The sequence below is a fragment of the Topomyia yanbarensis genome, chromosome 2 (assembly GCF_030247195.1).
Source record: "Topomyia yanbarensis strain Yona2022 chromosome 2, ASM3024719v1, whole genome shotgun sequence".
Lineage (NCBI taxonomy): Eukaryota > Metazoa > Arthropoda > Insecta > Diptera > Culicidae > Topomyia > Topomyia yanbarensis.
Window position 1 is genome coordinate 116,857,116 of NC_080671.1, and position 22,611 is coordinate 116,879,726.

Genomic DNA, 22,611 nt, shown 5'->3' on the forward strand with positions numbered 1-22,611 from the left:
ATGGGATTGCTGGAGCAACAGAAACGTCTTCTTGTGTTGCTGAACATATTTGGAGTTGTTCCTATACATGCCCTCTTGAACAAAGATAAAGTGCATAGGGATTCGTCGTGGCGTTATGTTAGTTACGTTTTAACTGTACAGACCGTTTTAGCCCTTATAGGCACTTTGGAAATTGTTCTACCTACGGGACTGGAAGATCTTCCAAACATGGATAAAACATCACGATTCGTTTCAATAACAGGATACTGTCACTGGCATGTTATCCTATTTCTAATTTCACTTCACAGTGCGATTTATTCCGAAAAACTAGCCAAGTTGTATGCGATTATCGCCACAATTGAACGTCGGTGTAGTGTAAAATCAGACAACTCTTCACTCATTATTAATCTTACAATATGTATCGCAATTATATTTCGAATATCTGGCTTCTTTATACTGGTTCCGTCAAAACATTCAACTAAAATGTTATTTGTTTTTAAGGACGTTATTCAAGCGCTAATTTTTGATTTGTGCAACCAGCAAGTGTTTTATCTGGTTTGGACCCTAAAAACTCACTGTCGTCATCTTAATAGAAGGTTTAGTGATGCCTTGCGTATAGGGACATACAGTCAGATAATCGACGCTCTTCAGGACAGTGACCTGCTGTTTGGAATGTTGCAAGCATTCAACAATTATTATGGATTGTTTATGATTGGAATGTGCATGACGGCATTTTTGAGGAGCAGTTTTGTTTTGTACTTCATATTTATAACATCCGATGACTTGTCGATCGTTTTTCAAATGACAGTAATTTTGATTATTTACGTGGGATGGCACAATGCATTAATACACAATCTGTTCAACGTTTGTCACAAGACTATTGTTGAGGTACGTATACTTTTCTTTAAACAGCGGGTAATTTTATGATATGAAGACTTTTTTTCATTAGGTCCAATCTGCAAATGAGAGCCCTCTTTTTTCGCTTTCGCTTATTACTGCGAAACCATAAAACTTTTTAAACATTTATCAGTATGTTTCGAAAGACCAAGGTTTTACTAGCTTATTATGTATAGAGTTGAGTCACAGACTAACAGACATAACACTATGAGGGAATTCCCGAAAAAAATATCGATCCAGCAATTTTCCCAGAACACTAGCTCCACCTTTTATTCACGGTCCCAAACACTCATTTGCTGGTGGGTTACCCCTCAGGTTTGGACACAATGTTTCAGTAGTGGTATATCCCCCATATGCTTCTTCATATGTCAGTGGCGCCATGATTTCAAATGTGGCCACAGTCCCAACTACAAATATATTTAAAATGACCGTTAAATCGGGCGAAGCATTGTTTTGTGAGTGTTATGTCTGTTAGTCTGTGGTTGAATTGAGTTTTGCTTTGATAAATAAATAATTACACATTGAATCCCAATATGTTATGTAGACTGCACTATGGTCCCAAAGCTGTATTTAGGAAGACAAAACTGTTTGCGCCTAAACCGTTGGTTTTAGATATATAGTATCTTCGGCAAACTTTCTTAGCACTTTTTTGCCAATTTTTTGTATTAGTTCAATTAGGGTCGTTCTTGCGGTTAGGGTGTTCAAAGTATCAACTTTTTAGATATATAAAATTCAGCTACATAATGTTCCACAAAGTTATAAAACAATCAAATTGAAGCAACTTTTGTGAAGAAACTATGTAGCTATCTCTAATGATTTATCTGATATGATTTTTTCAATACTTAAGGTAGGGTGGTTTTTGCCGAAGCAATGAAGTTTCTATCTCTTTTGTTTGCATAGTTACAGGCGATTTTCAAAACAAAAATGGGTTTTTGAAAGTCCAACATTGCAAATGAATTTTTAATCTTTTAGTTTCATTTGAAAGATCGGAACTTTTTTAGTTTTTGGTGAAAAAACTGGGGGAGCGTTATTTCTGTAAAAAAAGTAATTAATTTTTGAAAATGGTGTATTTTTCAACAAAAATCGTTCATAACTTTTCAAATAGACGAGATAATAACTTTGATATATAGCTTTCAAAAAACCCATTTTTGTTTTGAAAATCGCCTGTAACTATGCAAACAAAAGAGATAGAAACTTCATTGCTTCGGCAAAAATGTGTATTTACAAAAGTTCTAAAAACCTCTAGAACAAAGTATTAGCGAGAAATTAACACATAAAAAGATATTAAGAAAAAACTAATTTTTAAAGAACCACCCTACCTTAAATATTGCAAAAATCATAGCACATAAACCATTAAAGATAGCCACATAGTTTCTTCACAAAAGTTGCTTCAATTTGATTAATTTATAACTTTATAGAATATTATGTAGCTGAATTTTACATATCTAAAAAGTTGATACTTTGAACACCCTAACCACAAGGACCACCCTAATTGAACTAATATAAAAAATTTGGCAAGAAAGTACTAAGAAAGTTTGCCGAAGATACTATATATCTAAAACCAACGGTTTAGGCGCAAACAGTTTTGTCTTCCTAAATACAGCTTTGGGGCCATAGTGCACTGGAGTATATCTTATGCGAGAGATACACATCGCATAAAATGCATAATCTTGAAAATCCACATCCCTTGCAAAATCCGTTTAAATAGATAATAACCGTTAAGGCTCGATTCGAAATTTGTGTAAATACCCGCTACTGAAATTCCGAATAAATCGGACGGTTGAAACACGTTTGGCAAACGATTGTAGGTGGCAATGCAGTTGGAGTGAAGCTGTCAAACACGCGTAGCAAACAGATGCGTAGATGGCCGTGGTGAAACACTGATTTCCAGCGTTTATCAATTTGAAAGTTTACACAGATTTTTTTTTATTCATTTCGTTTATTTGATAGGCACAAATGCGTTAGCTTGGCGGTGCCAAATACTTTTGTTTTTACATTTTGGATATCTTAAAACTAGGAGGTTACAATGTTGAAATATTTTTTTTTTTACAAAGGAAAAGAAAGTTTACAGCTATCTTAAGACTAGAAATAAGATTCAATATACAAGAGAGGGCCAAAAGATTTTTTTATGAAAAAATTTAAAACAAGGGATTCACTTTGATATACAAGAGGGGGAGTAATAGTATTTTACGAAATATTTTACGGTTATCTTAAAACTAACAATATAGTTTAGTACACAAAAGGAGGAACAAATATTTATGAGAAATTTCACAGAAATCTTAAAACTAGGGATTCAATTCTATTTACAAGATGGAGGACAAGAGTTTCAATAAAGAGTAAAAATTATAGCTATCTTAAAACTAGGAATACAGAATACTAATTTGAATTTTTTAACTAAAACTTATGCTGGGTCTAGATATTCAGAGGGTGGCTTATTTCCGCATCAGTGTAGCAGCAGTTGTATCAAGGACAGGGGAGAGACAGGGAAAGAAGAGCAAAACTTGCAACTTTCGCTCGAACGGGGGGGGGGAGGAGGTGGGGGGTGGGGGATCAGCGAAACAAATTTGCGCCTCAGTTTAGTAAGTCGTCGAGTATCGGATTGGCGGATGGTATTCTTCGGACCCGCGGGGAATCCTTCAAAAGTCATTGGACCTCGAGTCGCTTACACAGATTTTGTAGAACGTGGTGTTACCTGTCATTCCAAAACTGCTTAACCGATTTCTTTCAAACTTCACATACACATTCTATGTTAAAAAAATGCCTAACCCCTACGTTGAGTTTTTGAGATAAATTTTCAATTAAGGAAGTTTTTTCTCACTTTAAATAAAAATTACTATTTTTCACGAAAAATTCCTCCTTTTTATGAGTAAACACCCCCTTAAATGAAAAATTATCTCAAAAACTCAACGTTGCTACTTGCTGTTGTCATTTCAAAGCGACAGTTATTTTTCTTACACAAGTTGAAAAGTTTACTTGTATGTCAGTTCTCAGTGCTATAAGGGACCATCCATAAATAACGTAGCATTTTTTGGGTAATTTTTAACACCCCCCTCCCCCACCGTAGCATTTCGTCACAAATCTCTAAATACCCCATGGTAATTACGTAGCTTGACGGTAACTCCCCCCCCCCCCCCCCTGTCCACGTAATTTTTTTTTTAAATAAAAAGCGATATTAGTTATTCCCCTTTAAAAAAGCTACGTAGCCTGACATTACCCCCCACCCCCCCCCCCTAATGTACATAAGTTTTAATAAATTTGCTTCACGCAAAGCTCCAAAAAAATCGCAAAAAAGTGTTTTTTTACGCAGAAATCTTTAGAGTCCCCCCTTAAGGAAGTTTTGTTCTAGCCTAAATGTCTGTTAACTGTCTATGTCTATGGTTGGTTTTGTCTATGTCTGTGGGTGGTATGAGAATGGAGTGGATGACGTAAGAGAGGTGTTATGTGAAGGAAGGGGGGGGGGGTGGTTAACTCTTAACCAGTCTCTAGTTACACTCCTGTTTAAGCATCAGAAAACGCATCTTAGTCCAAAAAAATTTTGATCTTGGGATCAGGCTGCTGATTTTCAAAACGATTGCATAACCTTTCTAAAGGAGAAAGGTAAAAAGGTTTATATAGGAAATCCACGTGTGGTCGGATTCTTTGGTTTGATAGGGTATCATTGAGCTGAAACTATACATCCAAGCAATTAAGAACACATTTTTTAAGTTCTGCGCCTTCCATACAAATGCCGGACAAAATCTCAAAAGTGGTCCGAAATTGATGAAACTTCACACTTGGGTAATTTTGTGGTGTTTTGTTTTCAACATATAGGTACAAATAAAAAGTGCAGTGTCTGAAAATACATTTTCAAAAATTAGGCCTTGTGAATTTTTAGCAGAATACACATTTTTTATTTGTTGACAGAGATTTATAAATTATATTATGAGCCCTGGGTAATCAAACACTACAATTCGATCTTTCCGAACTGTTTCAAAAAAGTACAACTACATTGAACAATATAACTTTAATTTAATTTATTATTTGTTCCTCGTGTCAGAGCAAGAAGAGAGGCTTGTATCGACTAAATCGAATGGCAAGTATAAGTCCAGATAATAACCCTTCAAATGAAACTAGCTCGACCATAATTAGATTCTTAATTAAAAAGATATATTAATTTGAATAACATATGTTTGAATACAGTTTTTTTCAGAATTCATCATTTATTTAAGTTTGAATCTCTGTAAAAAAATCGAACTTTTGTCCCAAACGCTTATTATTTCGAGAAGACTTTATTCAACCTGTTTACAAACGAAGAAAAATGTTAAATTACGAAAAATTCAAATTCAAAATAAAATTTTGAGGTTTTGTACAGCTAGGCGACACTGTGCGTAACTTCGGAATCGGAAATCGAAATCCAATGAAATTCAATAGCAGCTTATGGAAACGTTCATTTAAGACTATGTTCAATAAAGTCGATTCGGTCATCTCCGAGAAACCGAGTGATTGCATAACCTTTCTATAGAAGAAAGGCAAATGGTGCGAAATTAGCCCAAAACAGTTTCAAAAAGCCGATTTTAGCGAAAAAAAAATGTGTTCAAGATAACCAGCCGTATTCTGCATTACGACGGATCGCTTTTTCGAACGAATGTGATTTGCATTCCCATAATAACGACAGAAAAAACCAAACGGGAGCCTGCTTTGATCGAATCACATTCGTTCGAAAATGTGATCCGCCGTAATGCAGAATAAGGCTGAACATAAAAACTCGACGTGTCACGCACGACATTTGGCACGAAAAATATGAATTCGATTTCTGAAAGTTCCCTTGAAAAAAATTTATGCCTGAATGAGAATTTCATATGTAATCGTACGATTCTTTCTATATTTCCGGAACCATATAACCGATCCGTACGAAATTTTTTCGCTGCCTATGGGGGTCTCTTTCATTTGAAACTAATTTTGTGGAAATCTGGCCGAGAAACCGATGTGAGTTTGTTTTTTCTAAATGGTGGCTGTTTTTCCCAGGCTGCTGGATCCTTATATGGTGGTCAATGTCGGAAGACTTCGAGACTTCGGAAGGGGGGGGGGGCGAGTAGGATTGATGAAGGGTGCAACTTATCTGCATTTTATACCTTTCATTTAATACTTGATTTGTTGGAATCGGTTCAGTCATCACAGGATAGCCACATCGGGCTTTAATTCTGGAATATGCCCGAAACCCAGGATTTCCGCAATAGTCGAAAGTTGACAATAAATTCAAAGAATCTTTGATTGACCATCAGCGTTCTAGATCTGCAAATCGAAGTCATCTAATGGCCATTTCAATATATTTTTAATCTCAGAGGGACATTTTACGATTGTAACGGGTTACATGGGAAATTCCTGTGTAACCTGACTAACCAACCTATAACTCCGGAATCAAAAGTCAGATCAGAATAATTCAGTCAATGGGGGTTTCGTATCTTTCATTTGAAGTCAAGGTTGTAAAAATCGGTCGATATTAACAGTAACTTAGGGTTTTGGCAAGTTCCCGTGGGCATTAAAAACCGTCATATGCGGCCAATGGGTCAAATCTATTTCAATTCGTCATTAGTGAACCGTAACTCCGGTACCGGGAGCCCGATCAATAAAAAATTCAATAGCAGCCGATGGGATACCCATACAGATATTTTCCGAACTCGACGACCTGAGTCGAGTGGTATCTGAGACTCGGCTCTCCGGGCTTCAGGTTAAAAAGTCGATGTTTGGAGCGATTGCATAACCTTTCTATATGAGAAAGGCACGAAGGTTGGTTTGGGAAGTGTGAATGAACGTGCATTTTTATTTCTAGTGATTCAGTGAAAAAGATTTAACTTTTTTACATTTTTTAAATTCATGACAATCTTAAAATGATAAGAATCAGCCGAAAAAGTTCGATTCAACGAAAATATTCATGAAGATGTAAAATCTGTCGGTTCTCATTATTCTCCTTTTGCCACGAGATATGTTAACTTTGTTTTCTTAATAATCACTAGTCGTTATAAACAAAAAAAAGGACGAAAAGGAAAAAGATGGGTGGGTAATGTCAGAGACATAACCGGAGTGAAGTAGAATACACTTTAGACCGGTAAATTCTGATCTGGAATAAGCAATTTCTATGCGATTTTGTCGACTTTAGCATATTCATAGTTTATTTGGAGTATTTTTAGAATTATCAAGTTGACAATTTGCAACATTCTTTGAAAATATTGTTGAACTTTTATGAATGAAGGCACGCAAACGAGCGTTTGACCGTCGTCCTACTACCAGCATCAGAGAAGTAGCAGATCAGCATTTTTCGCTACATGGCCTGTACCAAACAAACCGCTCGTAAGTCCACCGGAGGAAAAACTCCCCGCAAGCAGTTGGCAACAGCCTCCTGGCAACCCTATACCATCATATGGAGTTTGACAGCGACCGACATATATGGGGCGTTATAGCTATAAAGCCCCAAACAAAGAATTATGTTCGGCACTATGCTCTATATTCAAGCATTCCACACGACGTTTTGCATCTTGTGGGATGATTCAATATCATATCATTCAGAAAATCGACATTTTGTAACTAAATACAGCTTCTAATCATTCGGTTCAAAATCAATGTTTTGCCTTTCATGGCAGTGATGCTGGCTGTACAGAGACGTCGTCCTTGACAGGGGGCTGTTTGGCAACGAAGGCCGTGTAAAAGTGCCCCAGTCACGGTTGGCCTTAAGAAGCCTCATTGCTACCGAACAGAAACTGTCGCCCTGCGAAAAATTCACAACTATCAGAAATCGAGCGTGTGACCCAAAATAAACCACAAACCAACAAGTTGTTTTCAGGACCAGCCAATTATAAAGTATTATTATTATAAATGAAATTTTCCATTGCCTTACAACGTCCCTCTCCCTTTCCTACCGGCTTGAATAACTATCAATCTTGATGATGCTGTGCGGCGGGGGCACTAGTTTTTATTATGGTGGAAAATTTAGGTTTGCTCGTTTTTCCCAAAAGTTTTTTAGCTGTGCTGTTTTCAAAGAAGTTGTAGTTGAATTCAAAATAAAATAGTTTATTTCTATTGTCAGAGATGGACCTTCCAACGAAAACTAGTCTGGCTCGCTTGGAATCGAATTGTATGGACCAACCACTGCTTTCACAAAATCTGTTATTTTCAGTAATTGAACATTCTACATTTTTGTAAATTGAATCATTACACTAACCTGTCTACAAATCACACAAATAACTTTTTTATTTTGTGCCATTCTACTTGAAAGCGACGATATTGTTCACAAGTGGCTCACTTACCATCCAACGCTCTTGGCAAGCCACTTTCTGATGCTTGTAATAAAATTTCAATTCGATTCTTTGTCGATAAATTGATGGCCCTGAAAAGGGCCTTTTCTTTGGGCAGTGTTCGAAATTTACTTGGTGCTGGTGTATATGGTAACAGTTTTGGTGCCATCGAAGACGGCGTGCTTGGCCAACTCTTCTGACAGCAGCAAACGGACTTTGAATTTTGCGGGAGATGCTGCAAACGAACTGATCGTGAACAACAGCATGCTGAGTTTTTATACATGACTACAGCACAATGTAAGCTCGTCCTTTTTTGTGTTGTCCTCAATATGTGTTCTTCGTAGCTCCACCTCTTTGTTGGTCGACCACATATTTTTGATAAAGAACAAAATTGAAATTGTGTTTCCAATACGGAAGTTATCGAACACTCAGGGTAAAAAGAGTAATGTAATACGGCACTTTGGTAAAATGTTTGAGAATTGAAACCGTTTTTGAATGCGCCTAGTAAACACGAAACTGTAAACAAACAAACAAATGATAACTTTTTATTTTGTGTCATTCTACGTGAAATCTACGATATTGTTCACAAGTAGCTCACTTGCCATCGAACGCTCTTGGCAAGCTACTTTCGGATGCTTGTAATAACAAAATTTCAATTCGATTCTTTGTTGATAAATGGCCCGTACCAAACATACCGCTCGTAAGTCCACCGGAGGAAAGCCTCCCCGCAAGCAGTAAGCAACGAAGGCCGCGTAAAAGTGCCCCAGTCACGGTTGGCGTTAGGAAGCCTCATCACTACTGAACAGAAACTGTCGCCCTGCGAGAAATTCACAGCTATCAGCAATCGAGCAGGCCTAAATTGTGACCCAATATACACCACAAACCAACAAGTTCTTTTCAGGACCAGCCAATTATATTCCAGAAAGATATAAATGAAATTTTCGTTTTCCATTGCCTTACAACCTCTTTCCTCCCGGCTTGAATTACTATCAATCTTGATGATGCAGTGCGGCTGGGCACAGGCAGTTTCCATTATAGTAGAAAATTTAGGTTTGCGCGTTTTTCTCAAGTTTTTTAGCTGTGCTGTTTTCAAGGAAGTTGTAGTTGAATTCAATATAAAATAGTTTACTTCTATTGTCAGAGGTGGACCTTCCAACGAAAACTAGTCTGGCTCGCTTGGAATCGAATTGTACGGACCAACCACTGCTTTCACAAAATCCGTTATTTCAGTAATTCTACATTCTACAGAATTAGTCACAACTATTTCCAATCAGCGCAAAAATCGAAGGTTTTCATTCAATACAACAGCAGATTTTCACGTTTGAAAAAACAGGCAGCATTCTGGCCGAAAATTTTGAAACGGAGCACCTATATCGAAACGTTAGAAAACATTCGATTTTTGTAAATTGAATCATTACACTAAAATGTCTATAAATCACAAATAACTTTTGATTTTGTGCCATTCTCGTGAAAGCGACGGTATTGTTCACAAGTGGCTCACTTACCATCCAACGCTCTTGACAAGCTGATGCTTGTAATAACAAAACTTCAATTTCATTCTTTGTCGATAAATTGATGGCCCTGAAAAGGGCCTTTTCTTTGGGCAGTGTTCGAAATTTACTTGGTGCTGGTGTATATGGTAACAGTTTTGGTGCCATCGAAGACGGCGTGCTTGGCCAACTCTTCTGACAGCAGCACGCGGACTGCGGTTTGAATTTTGCGGGAGATGCTGCAAACGAACTGCTGTATGCTGATGCTGGAAACGAACTGATCGTGAGCAACAGCATGCTGAGTTTTTATACCTGACTACAGCACAATGTAAGCTCGTCCTTTTTTGTGTTGTCCTCAATATGTGTTCGTCGTAGCTCCACCCCTTTGTTGGTCGACGACATATTTTTGATAAAGAACAAAATTGAAATTGTGTTTCCACTACGGAGATTATCGAACACTCAGGGTAAAGAGAGTAATGTAATACGGCACCTTGGTAAAATGTTTGAGAATTGGAACCTTTTTTGAATGCGCCTAGTAAAAATGTTTTCCACTTCACTCCAGTTTGTTTCTGACCATATTTGCAATTTACGTACTGAAATAAATCATAATTTAGGGTTAAACCCAAATTGCTCTCCAGGGAGAAACAGTCCATGAAACAGAAAATGCAAACTTATTCTTTGAAATGGTTTTGGTGGCCATGAAAAGGGCCTTTTTTAAATGATACAAGTGAGTTCTACCTTTTCAACTTCCAAATCCATACAAAGTGCGTCCCTGCCGCTTCAGAGTATAGACGACATTCATTGCGGTTTTGCGCTTGGCGTGTTCAGTGTAGGTCAAGGCATCTCGGATGACATTTTTCTGCACACCATCAGCATTCGTAGATTAAATTGGAGATGCATTTTACACCACCACGACGAATCAGACGCCAAATTTGGTGATTCCCTGGATTTTATCACGAAGAACCTTGCGATGACGCTTGGTACGGGAACGCAAATATGATACCGCTCATTGTACCGTCTGGACGAGCATGTTGCTCGTGTGGTAAGCGAGCACCCACTGATACAAAACAAGCTCGCGTGTCCTGTATATATAACATTCCCGTATGTAATGAAACGCTTACATGCTCCTTTTTGACGGCTCTGCGTGGGATATGCTGGCAAATTGCGCATTTTCCTCGCTGTTTCCGAAGGATTTTCTGAAAATCCTTGTTTTGGTTTATTTATAGTAGTCGCAGTAATTCCGAAATTTAATACGAAATACGTGCACAAATTTCCGATCAGATAGTGCAAAAATATTGCGATTTCGTCCAGTAGAACGGAAGATATTCGCATTTCAAACCTGGGAAAATTTCTCAACTGAAATTTTTGAAACGGGACCCCATATTGAAACGTTAGAAGTATTCTACTTCAAAATTTAGGTTTGCGCGTTTTCCCAAAAGTTTTTTAGCTGTGCTGTTTTCAAGGAAGTTGTAGATGAATTCAAAATAAAATAGTTTATTTCTATTGTCAGAGATGTTTGAAAAAACAGGCAGCATTCTGGCCAAAATTTTTTGAAACGGAGCACCTATATCGAAACGTTAGAAAACGTTCGATTTTTGAAAATTGAATCATTACACTAAACTGTCTACAAATCACAAATAACTTTTGATTTTGTGCCATTCTACTTGCAAGCGACGATATTGTTCACAAGTGGCTCACTTACCATCCAACGCAAGCCACTTTCTGATGCTTGTAATAACAAAACTTCAATTTCATTCTTTGTCGATAAATTGATGGCCCTGAAAAGGGCCTTTTGTTTGGGCAGTGTTCGAAATTTACTTGGAGCTGGTGTATATGGAAACAGTTTTGGTGCCATCTGAGACGGCGTGCTTGGCCAACTCTTCTGTGACAGCAGCAAACGGACGGCGGTTTGAATTTCGCGGGAGATGCTGCGAACGAACTGCTGCATGCTGATGCTGGAAACGAACTGAGCGTGAGCAACAGCATGCTGAGTTTTTATATCTCACTACAGCACAATGCACTATGGTCCCAAAGCTGTATTTAGGAAAACAAAACTGTTTGCGCCAAAACCGTTGGTTTTAGATATATTGTATTTTCGGCAAACTTTGTTAGTACTTTCTTGCCGCTTTTTTTTATATTAGTTGAATTAGGGTGGTCCTTGTGGTTAGGGTGTTCAAAGTATTAACTTCTTAGATATGTAAAATTCAGCTACATAATGTTCTACAAAGTTATAAACCAATCAAATTGAAGCAACTTTTCTTAAGAAACTATGTGGCTATCTCTAATGGTTCATGTGCTATGATTTTTGTTATATTTAAGGTGGAGTGGATCTTTAAAAATTGGTTTTTTTTATTAATATCTTTTTATGTGTTAATTTCTCGCTAATACTTTGTTCTAGAGGCTTTTAGAACTTTTGTAAATACACATTTTTGCCGAAGCAATGAAGTTTCTATCTCTTTTGTTTGCATAGTTACAGGCGATTTTCAAAACAAAAATGGTTTTTTTCAAAGCTATATATCTTCTAACATTGCAAATGGATTTTCAATATTTTAATTTCATTTGAAAGATCAGAACTTTTGTAGTTTTTGGTGAAAAAACTGCGGGAGCGTTATTTCTGTAAAATAAATAATTAATTTTTGAAAATGGTATATTTTTCAACAAAAATCGTTCATAACTTTTCAAATAGACGAGATAATAACTTTGTTACTTCAGCAAAAATCTTCGCCATACAAAGTTCTAAAAGTGCTGCAAACAAAGTATTTACGATAAATCAATGTATGAAGTGACAGATGAAAAATAGTGATTTTAAGAGGTCACGTTTTCATCGCTCAATCTCTTATGGTAAAATCAACTGAGAAATAGTCATTGAGTGTGATAATACCGAATGTCATAGCAATTCTATTGGATTTGTAAACGTTTTTGAAAGAACAGTCTACCGTACATCTAAATAGTACAGTGGATTTACAGTAGTGTTAGCTGCAAACTATCGTTAATTCTAAATCGGCCAACAAAGTCGCACTAATTCCGAAATTTAATACGAAATACGTGCACGAATTTCCGATCAGATAGTGCAAAAATATTGCGATTTCGATCAGTAGAACGGAAGAACGGATATTCGCATTTCAAACCTGGGAAAATTTCTCAACTTAAATTTTTGAAACGGGACCCCATATTGAAACGTTAGAAGTATTCTATTTCAAAAAAATAGAAAAAGCAGGTGATAGGTTTGTTGAGAAAAGTCTATCTAGAAGCTAAATTCCAACGCACCACTTGAAAATTTGCAACATTTTTTCACGTTTTTTCTCTTCTCCGAATTTTGAATACTATGAAACTGCTAATATACCGTGGGTGTTTTGTGTGAATTTAGAGTGTGAACTAAATGTATTTAAATTATACAAATATTTAAGACAATTACCACTAGACACAAATGAGTGGTCATAAAAATTAAAAATTCCAACCTGCAAAAAAGCCACGCACATTCCGTTATATACAGCAGATATACCATTTAATCGTTAATCACTTAGCCCAATCCATTGAATTAGTAATAAACTTATGTTTTCCGATCGCAGATGAACACGTTCTATTTTTTGCAGTTATGATGGGATTGTTTGAGCAACACAAACATCTTCTTTTACTGCTGAACATATTTGGAGTTGTTTCTTACCGTGACCGCTTGAACGACGTTGAAGTACAGAGGGACTGTTCATGGCGCTACGCAAGTTACGTTTTAACCGTACAGACTGTTTTCATTTTTCTCGGCATCTTGGAAATTTTTCTACCCTCGAGACTGGAAGATCTTCCAAGCCTGGACAAAACATCACGGTTCGTTGCAATAACAGCATTCTGTCACTGGCATGTCATCCTTCTGCTAATTTCATTCCACAGTGCGATGCACTCTGAGAAGTTAGCCAAGTTGTATTCGATTATTGCAACCATTGAGCGTCGGTTCGACGTGAATTCAGCAAACACTTCACTCACTATCAATTTAGCTATTTGTATCTTAATTATATTTCGAATAACTTGTATGGTAATGCTGGCTTCGTCAGAACTTTCATTTGAAGTGATATTTTTGTTTAAGGATGTTATTCAAGCGTTAATTTTCGATTTGTACAACCTGCAAGTGTTTTGCGTGGTTTGGACCATCAAAAGATGTTGCCGTTATCTGGTCCGAAGATTTAGCGAGGCGTTGCGTGTAGGAACATACAACCAGATAATTGACGCCCTTCAGGAATGTGACCTGCTATACACAATTTTGCAAGCATTCAACAATTACTATGGACTGTTCATGATTGTAATGTGCATGATGGCATTTTTAAGAAGTAGCTTTGTGATGTATTTCATATTCATAGTTTCCGCGGATTTGTGGACGTTAATAAATATGTCAGTAATGTTGTTTCTCTATGCGGGATGGCACAACGGAGTAATACACAATCTATTCAACGTTTGTCATAACACAATTGTTGAGGTACGTATAATATGTTTTAAATAAGTTATGGATTGCTTTTCGATTACGTTTCATCAGTATGTGCCATTAACTTGGCACAATATAGACTTAGAACTGAACAGCGAAATCGAAACATGGTTCGACTAATGAGCCAAAGCGCTATATTACACCCAAACGAGAAAATTGTCCAACGCTGTTTAAGTTCAAAGAACTTGAAATGCATTCTACCGGGTCATTCCGGTATTGCTAAAAATCAATTGGCGAACGAATTGACTAGAGCAGGCGCAGCGACCGATTTCGTTGTTCAAGAACCAGTTTTACCAGTTTAGTCGATTAGGAGGATAAAGCACAAGTTTCGCTCTTGGCCCAAAACACAGTCCTCCAAATCATGTACCCAGCAGACTTTTCTCCTTGCGGTAACGCTAAGCCTGTACGGCTAAGCTGTTCCACCTTTGTTTGTTTCACACAAGATACGATCTATCAGCGTTTGCTGAAAGCCGTGAGTTTTAACACTCCACAATTCGTCTCCACTCTGTAGTAGAGATGGTCGGGTTTCAATTTTGTCGAACACGAACCCGACCCGAACCCGAGAGCATGAAAATTTAAAAACTCGAACCCGACCCGAGCCCGAAATTATGAAATTTGAAAAACCCGAACCCGAGCCCGAACATTTTAAAACTTAAAAACCCGAACCCGACCCGTACCCGAGAATGAAAATTTTGTAAAACCCGACCCCGACCCGACCCGAGAATTTTAAAATTTGAATAGCCGAACCCGAAAATTTAAAATTTGAGAAGCCCGATCCCAATCCAACTTGCTAATACGGAGAATCAACCAAAGATCTCGAAGATGACCCTAGGCTCATCTAAGAATAGTAAAATCACTCGAATCTGAAGTAGCACCATACACATTGAGTTATATCTACATATGGCAAAACAAATCACTGCCGAGTAGAATCCGCATTTATATTTACTATTATTGAACGTTGAATTTGTAATGTTCTGAGAAACTTATAAATCGTCGATATCTTAACCGGAAATTAAGTTAAATCCGCGGCTAACTCATGGGGAAACAGAAAGTTGAATGATCACAGTCTCCAACAACCTTGCCCGTCGTACTTAACCAAAATTTCTAATTTTTTACCAGAAACCATTCCTGAAAGGCAGTTTCATATAATTTGTTACATTATTAAATTAAGCTATGGCAATTCGTATTCGACAGTTTACATCAAACTTGTCAATCAAGATTTTCTGACGTGTTCTTGATGTTCCATCATAAGCGTTAGCACGATCTATGATTGGGTATCTAAATTATTTTATGCTTCAGAGACACAAAATTTTTGCAATCAATTCCGTTCGTGGAAATTCATGTATTTTCATGATGGAATCCGACTCATGCAACATCTCAGCCCGGGAACAATCTGACTGAAAGTGCTTATTTCATATATGTACCTCTGATTTGATAGTGGTACTATTATACCATCACCATATGAGTGTCATGAACAACGAAACCTGGCGGAAGTGAAGCTAGGTTTAGGTCTGATGGAACAAAGACAGTCTATAGAAAATAAATTTGGCCTAAACTATCTGCTTTTAAAAAAATAATGCACCTTTTTCAAATTTGAGCCGCCATAATGACACCAAAGTACCACCAAATTTGTGAGTTCAAATACTTATTTTTCCGTTACAGTTTATTTTAATTGCAAGCAATCTTTATCATAAACCAAGTTGATTATAAAACTTCCGTTAAGGCAGGCACAACCTATTTGTTTCATTTGACCAACTTAACAGTGCTCGCTTAAAGTTTGTTTGGGGTATAAATGTACCCCAAAAACTGTTTAAGTAAGTGTTTTATCATGTGCACATAATTAAAAAAAAAAATTATATCTTTTTTTAAAAGCAAAATATCGATACATAGTAAGCGCGAAACATGTGTAAAATTATATTAGTATCAACTCTGCCGAATAAGAGTATCTGTTATTTGATATAACAAAGCACTATAGCAAAGTAACTAGAAAATGCGTTTGGATCGGTATCGTAATTTTTGCTTTTGCGGATGAAAGAGTCAAAACACATTCGTGAATAGGGGTGGCGTAGCGTAGTTGGTAAATCGTTGCTTTGTACGCTGCGCACCTGGGTTCGAGTGCCGACCCCGCACGTAGGGTTAGAAATTTTGCATAAGAAATTTTTCTAACCCGAAGAGGCGAATAGAACCTCTATAATTGAAATAAAAATAAAAAAAACATTCGTGAATATGATTTGTATGTAGTATGCAAGACGCATCATTCGATTCGTTATCTTCTGCAGCCCAGGCTCTGGAACATACTTACTTTATATACACACGTTCAATGTACCGACTCTACCTGTTCCTTCGACGCCTTCCTGTTTGATCTCCGTTACTGCATATTGCTGTATTTTTGGCGTTTGTATTGGCGTTTGGTATTCAAAAAAGCATCGGAATAAATATACTCTTTGACAGGCTTTTGAAAAAAAAAATTGTTTGGAATTAAAATTTAATAAGCTTTACAACGACGTATAAATGGTCAAAATCGATTTGAAACTACCGGAGTTATAGCAACATGAAGAAAAAAATCGCAAAGAGATTTTAGATGTGAAACATGTATTGTTGAATGCTCTCTCATGAATGTTCGTTTAAAAAATTAAATAATTCAGGCATCTTGCGAATCTGAAGAGACGGAATTTTATGCAAGAATGAAAAAATACAATATTTGAGCACCAGAAAATACGACGAATTCTAGCGATTCAGAAGTGCTAACATTTGGTACGGTTATATGTGTCATCCATTCGTATCACGAAGTATAATTCACTACTACAAAAAAGACTGCGTTTGTGTATAGACGCAAACAGTGTCGTGAAATGTTTGGGTGGTTTTGTTCAAAACCCGAACCCGACCCGACCCCGATAATTTGTAATTAGAAAAACCCGAATTTCAAATTTGAAAACCCGGAACCCGAGAAGCTTAAATTTACAGAACCCGAACCCGACCCGAAACCCGTCGGGTACGGGTCGGGTCCGGGTTTCGGGTCCAAAAACCCGAACCCGACCATCTCTACACTGTAGGGTGCGATTCAACGCGTATCGTGGAGACACGCGGCTGCACTAGCTTGTCGGTTTCTCACGCTACGAAAACGGCTGGCGCGTTTACACCCTGCCAATGTGTCAATTCTTGTACATTGCTCGATCCCAGTCAAAAAGGACAAGTTGCTGGCTAACGGGGGGCTGTTTGCCAACTCGGATGCGCTAATTGCCAAATTGCTGGCAATTAGGGGGCTATTTCAAATGCAACCTTTGGGCGATTTGCCGCCGTCATTTTTTTGCCGCCCAACCCGCCCTTAAATCGCCCCCAAATCGCCCGGGGAACGCGCCATTTAATCGCCCTTAATTGCCTAATACGAAAATTAAAAATAATGCTTATTTTCGGATTCATTATCTACTCACATATACTTACCAATATACTAGGTAATCACCACCAACTTATAGGAAGAATCAAAGGTGAAATTGGTATTGCACACCAAAACTTATCACATTCTGACGCTCAATAAGACTTTAGGTCAGAGATCTTGTTCTACTATACATTTACACGATTCCACAATTTCCCACATTCGTTGGCTAAATGAAGTTCACTAGACAAACAAAGTACAAGTGAAAAAACACCAATTGTTCAAAAAACAATTTTAAGCTTAAGCCAAACATGAACCGCCATATTTGAAAAACGCGAAAAACAACCAAGTCCATTTCAGCCGCCAGAAAATTTGTCTAAGTGTTGAAATTGCCTTTAAATCGCATTCGCAAATTGCATTTGTTCCGAGGGGCAATTAGCCCAGGCGAGTTGAGTCAAACGTCAAACTTTTTAAATCGCCTAACCGTGATCGTCCGCATTTTTTTTGACAGGAATGTGTCTCCCTGCAGTGGTTTGACTTTGAGACTTGCTTTAGTTGTGTGTGGGAAACACAGATGACTTTCTCGAAGTGCGCCTGTACAATGGCTCAAGATTTTCCCAAGGCTCCCTTCGAGAGCTTAATCCCTGCTCTACGGTTTCCTGCTTTTCACGCTAATCCGCTCACACGGTCGAGGATCGCTTTCTCACGTTCCAAAAACGGTGAGCAATCGTTGGCGCTAGTTAGCCTTTTCCTCCGGCTTCTGCGTGGCTGGACTTATCGCTAGTTGTCAAGGTGGGGAAGTAGTTGGCTTGCAAGATAAAACCTACCGACATAGCTAGACTACTCATTAATTCTATTTAAACTTAAACAAAATTTAATACACATCACAATGGATAATAAGGTCTTCAAAGAGACAAAATATTATATAAAAACTCAACAACTACGTTGCGTTTCGTTGTGACGATATTTTGGCGGATTGCACGCTGACTTCATCATGTATGACTGCTGATTATCTAATAAGAGTTGCTTAGGAAGTGGTTAGTAGCAATTCATACAAATCCGACCCATATTAAAACCTCAACACATGATAGCCATCATTGCCGGCCGCCCCCATCTCCATCGTTCACGGGGAAGGATAAAGGATAAGGTAGACGGGAAGTGTTGATGCTCCATCTACTTAACGGAAGGACGACGATTCATCAGACTCTTCCATAGGTGTCGCGGTGTTGGTGGTTTGGAAGGGTATAAGGTCTAGGATTCGCTCCAAGCAAGCGATGCAACCTGTAAAGAATATTTTATTATGTAGTTGTTTAGTTAGTCTTCGAGTACACTCGAAAAAGAAAAGATCTTGTTTAGTGTTTGGTTCTTTTTAAACTCTGGGCAGCCGGCTACCGAGAGTATCCTATGTTTCCTAAACAAAAGCAACTTTAACCCCACACAGCCGACCGTGGGAGTATTGCCTAGAAAAGTTAATCTTATATGCGTAATGGGCCGGATCACTATCTATTGTAACGGTATTTAGACAGAATTCGCTACTCTACGATATATTTATTTGGTTGAAAACTACCGAGTGATAACACGTTGTACAGACAAAAAGTTATGATAGCGCGAGATGTTATAAATCAAGGTATGTATTTCCTATTTGACGTAGCGGATGATTTGTAAAATACACGTATACGAGCGGTAATAACGACCATTGAAGAGAAATACAAAGAATTGTTAACCTGATACACGGGCTGTTTAGCAATAACGGAACTTGAAATTAGATTAAAAAACGCAGCGAATTTTCAGTATGTGTTGAACCGCGATCATCGACACTAGTCAGATGAAAGTCATGTTGCGGCTGATTTCCGATCAGATATTCATTTTTACAGTAGTGTTTCCTTGATTAGATCTGTTCGCACCCTCTTATTCTGCTCCTATCGGCAGAAGGCTGATAGCACCCAGTCGTCGCCGGTCTAAGGACCAAATGTCATCAATAGACTTAGACTCACGTGGAGGCATTAGATAGGAGACTTGTGAGAACTAAAGAGATTAAAAAAACAAAGATACGACATGCACCGTCCTGAATCCGCTCAGCTATAAGCTTCTACAGCTGAATTGAAACTCCAAACGGAACATGGCGTCTCCTTGCCATTCCAATCCCTTTAGTGAAGACTATGTTATCTCACCGTTTGACGACCTAAAAACTCAACAATAACTTAAATAAACTGAACTACAAGCTACAAATGTTGCCAAACTGGATTTCTTTTTGTAATTGATTTTAACGTTTCGCGTTCCGCTCTTCTGCACATGACAGCCGTCGTGACCGCTATGCAGACGTCAAATCCAACAAAGCAAAAAACGGCTGCTAATGGCTGTCGTCCTGTTAGAGTAAAAATTCTTTTTGTATTTAGGGACCATCCATAATTGACGTTGCATTTTTGGGTGATTTTTAACACCCCCTTCCCCACCGTAGCATTTCGTCTCAAACCCTCACCACCTCGCGACCTTCGTTCCTCCTGCTCGAAGCTTCTCCAGACGGCACAAACGCAAAAAAAAGCCTCGCGAAATTCGCGATCTCGAAAATACTCGCCGTTACTCGTCGTCGTGGCCGCGTTATTTTTTTTCTCATAACCGCGAACACAGTACGTCGCTGTTGTGCTATCTTATGACAAACGCCATTTTGGGGTAAACTGAGTTAGATATGCCACATTACTCGTCTAAATAATCTCTACAAAGTTGCGTTTACAGAATTTTTACATTCTGCTTGATTACTGAGATATAGCGAGAAACGTGCTGAGAAATTTTTAATTTTTTGCTTCAAATGACTGTGTCTGGGGATTGGCTCAAATTATCTCGATGTATAAGATGATTTTATATGTTAAACTATCTGAGATACACAGACATGACATAATCATTTTCAAAATAAAAATGCAGGAATTTGAGAAAAATATAATTTAAGGTTTAAACTGGAAATATAGCATATTTGGCAACACTGAAACCAAAAATAACTATTTTTCTAGATTCCCTGACTCATTTCCTTCAAAATGTATCTCACCGATTGTTTATAGACCAAATGAAGCTAAAGATATGAATAAAAGTTAAGAATTGATGATTTTTTTCTCCGGAAAATTTTCCATGCGCGATTGCACTATGGCATGTCATATATACAAATTTTGTCATCAATACACACCTATGACACGTGTGAGTACGACTTTTGTTTACATTTATAGTTAAAACTTGCAACATAGTCAACAAGTCAATAGTAATATTTGACAGATCATCATTTGTCCTCTTTGAATTTGAATCAAGATATTCAATCTCAAACTTTAAAAATCGTTTTTCTCGAAATGTGCAAAATGGCGCTTGTCATAAGATAGCACAACAGCGACGAGTACTCTTCACGCTGATCTGACTCTGATGCGAATATCCGCGGGTAACTTCTTTGTTGGTTTCGTTCCTATTTCGATGGAAGACAACTCCAAATCAGCATCACGAATTATCTATCCGCACCATTTCTCGCTATATCCGGTATTCCGCATGGAAGCTACCTCAACCCAGTAATGTTTCTTCTTTTTTTAATGATGTCAATATCAACCTACAAGGATCTCGTCTTTTCCGACGGCATGAAGATATCTCGACGGGTACGGAATTCTATACGATGCCGAATTTCTTCAAAGTGAACTGGACAACTTCAGTAGGTGGTGTGTTTTAAACGAAATGGCCTAAGCTTAAGCAAATGCGCAATCGTGAGGATTGCTCGAAAATGTCATGCGATCCAGTTCAACTATTCCAGTTTATTCGACTCGAGCATTCCAAGACACTCTCACGGCAAGTATCTCGGTGTCATGTTCGATTCGGAACTAATGGTCAAAGCACATACTTCATACATTGTGGATAATGGTTCATTTTCTGGATAATAAAAAATAACATTAGCTTTACAATATTCTGCTGTTTGGAATCCGTACCACCAGAACGGAGCTGACAGAATCATCCAACGCGGGCTCAGACACTTTGCTCTTCGACATCTCCCATGGCGAAAGAGACTCCAACTGTACAGCTACGAGAGCAGTTGTCAGTTAATACACCACGATACTCTCAGCATCTGGAGTGACGACTTTTGAACCCTATTCGTTTCGGACTTACTGACTGCCAGAGTGGATTCCTCAAAAATTCTCGAAAGCTCCACAACCAGAAAGAACAAAGCATGCAGCACATGTTTTGACCTTATTTTTGCGAATAAAAATTATAAACCAAGAATTTTCGATGAACGGATACCTATTATTGTATTTGTTATGATCGGTAAATGACACTTTAAAGTATTTGGGCATTTCGCCTATTTTAATTTTGCACTACTTCTTTTGCATATTTGAGTTTTTCTTAGCAATTAAATGTTCTAGTTAAAAACGAAGAACGAGTCATATTTCTTTTAATATAATTTTTTATCGGCGTTGAAAGTTAGTTACGTAGAGTGGCCCTACACTGTACTGTTTCTTATGAACACGGCGCAGTTTTCATGTCTAAATTCCGAGGTCTTCTTCTTCATTTCGTACAGATCAGAAACCAAAAAGCGCACCGTTCGCGAACAGCATAGGCGCCGTGCACTAATTACGTAAGGCTTTTTTAGAGCTTTTCAACATCCCCCTCCCCCACCCACAGATAAGAGTTCGTAAGATTTTGGTGAATTCCCCCTCCCCCTACATAAGATCTTCTCATGATCATCGTAATTAAAAAATCGAATTGTTAATTCATCAAATAATAAGATAACGAAAACACTCAAAATTTAACTGTAATCATCTGCAGAATTTTAATTGTATGCTAATCTCGCCCAACAGTTGTTACGGCATTTAATTAGCAAGGGACTAGAAGGTGAAGTATATTTTTCAATAATAAGAGCCATAGTACTCAAGCAAGGAGTTGAAGGGAGAAAGTTTAGAAAAGCGTGGAAGGATCATATATGCAAGCTTAGAGCTTACCGGCGACTTAACTTTTTGTCTGCTACCGTAGGAGTTGAGATCTTTTGACATTAGAAATGCGAATCACCTGAGTCTACGGCATGTCCGGACAAGCGTAAAGTAACTTGTTACTTCATGCTGTCGGAACCGAAAAAATCTCGCCCAGTAGAAAGAAAAACTGTTTGCTATATTCCAC

At 37.9% G+C, this 22,611-nt stretch overlaps 1 protein-coding gene across 1 annotated transcript in view; it reads left to right on the top strand.

Annotated features, from left to right (window-relative positions):
* Positions 1 to 22,611, top strand: part of LOC131679689 (uncharacterized) — a 28,569-nt gene continuing 5,958 nt past the window's right edge. Inside the window, exons 1-2 of the mRNA XM_058960426.1 lie at positions 1 to 343; positions 599 to 734. Of these exons, the coding sequence (XP_058816409.1) occupies positions 1 to 343; positions 599 to 734 (479 nt within the window). The remainder of the gene's footprint in view (positions 344 to 598; positions 735 to 22,611) is intronic.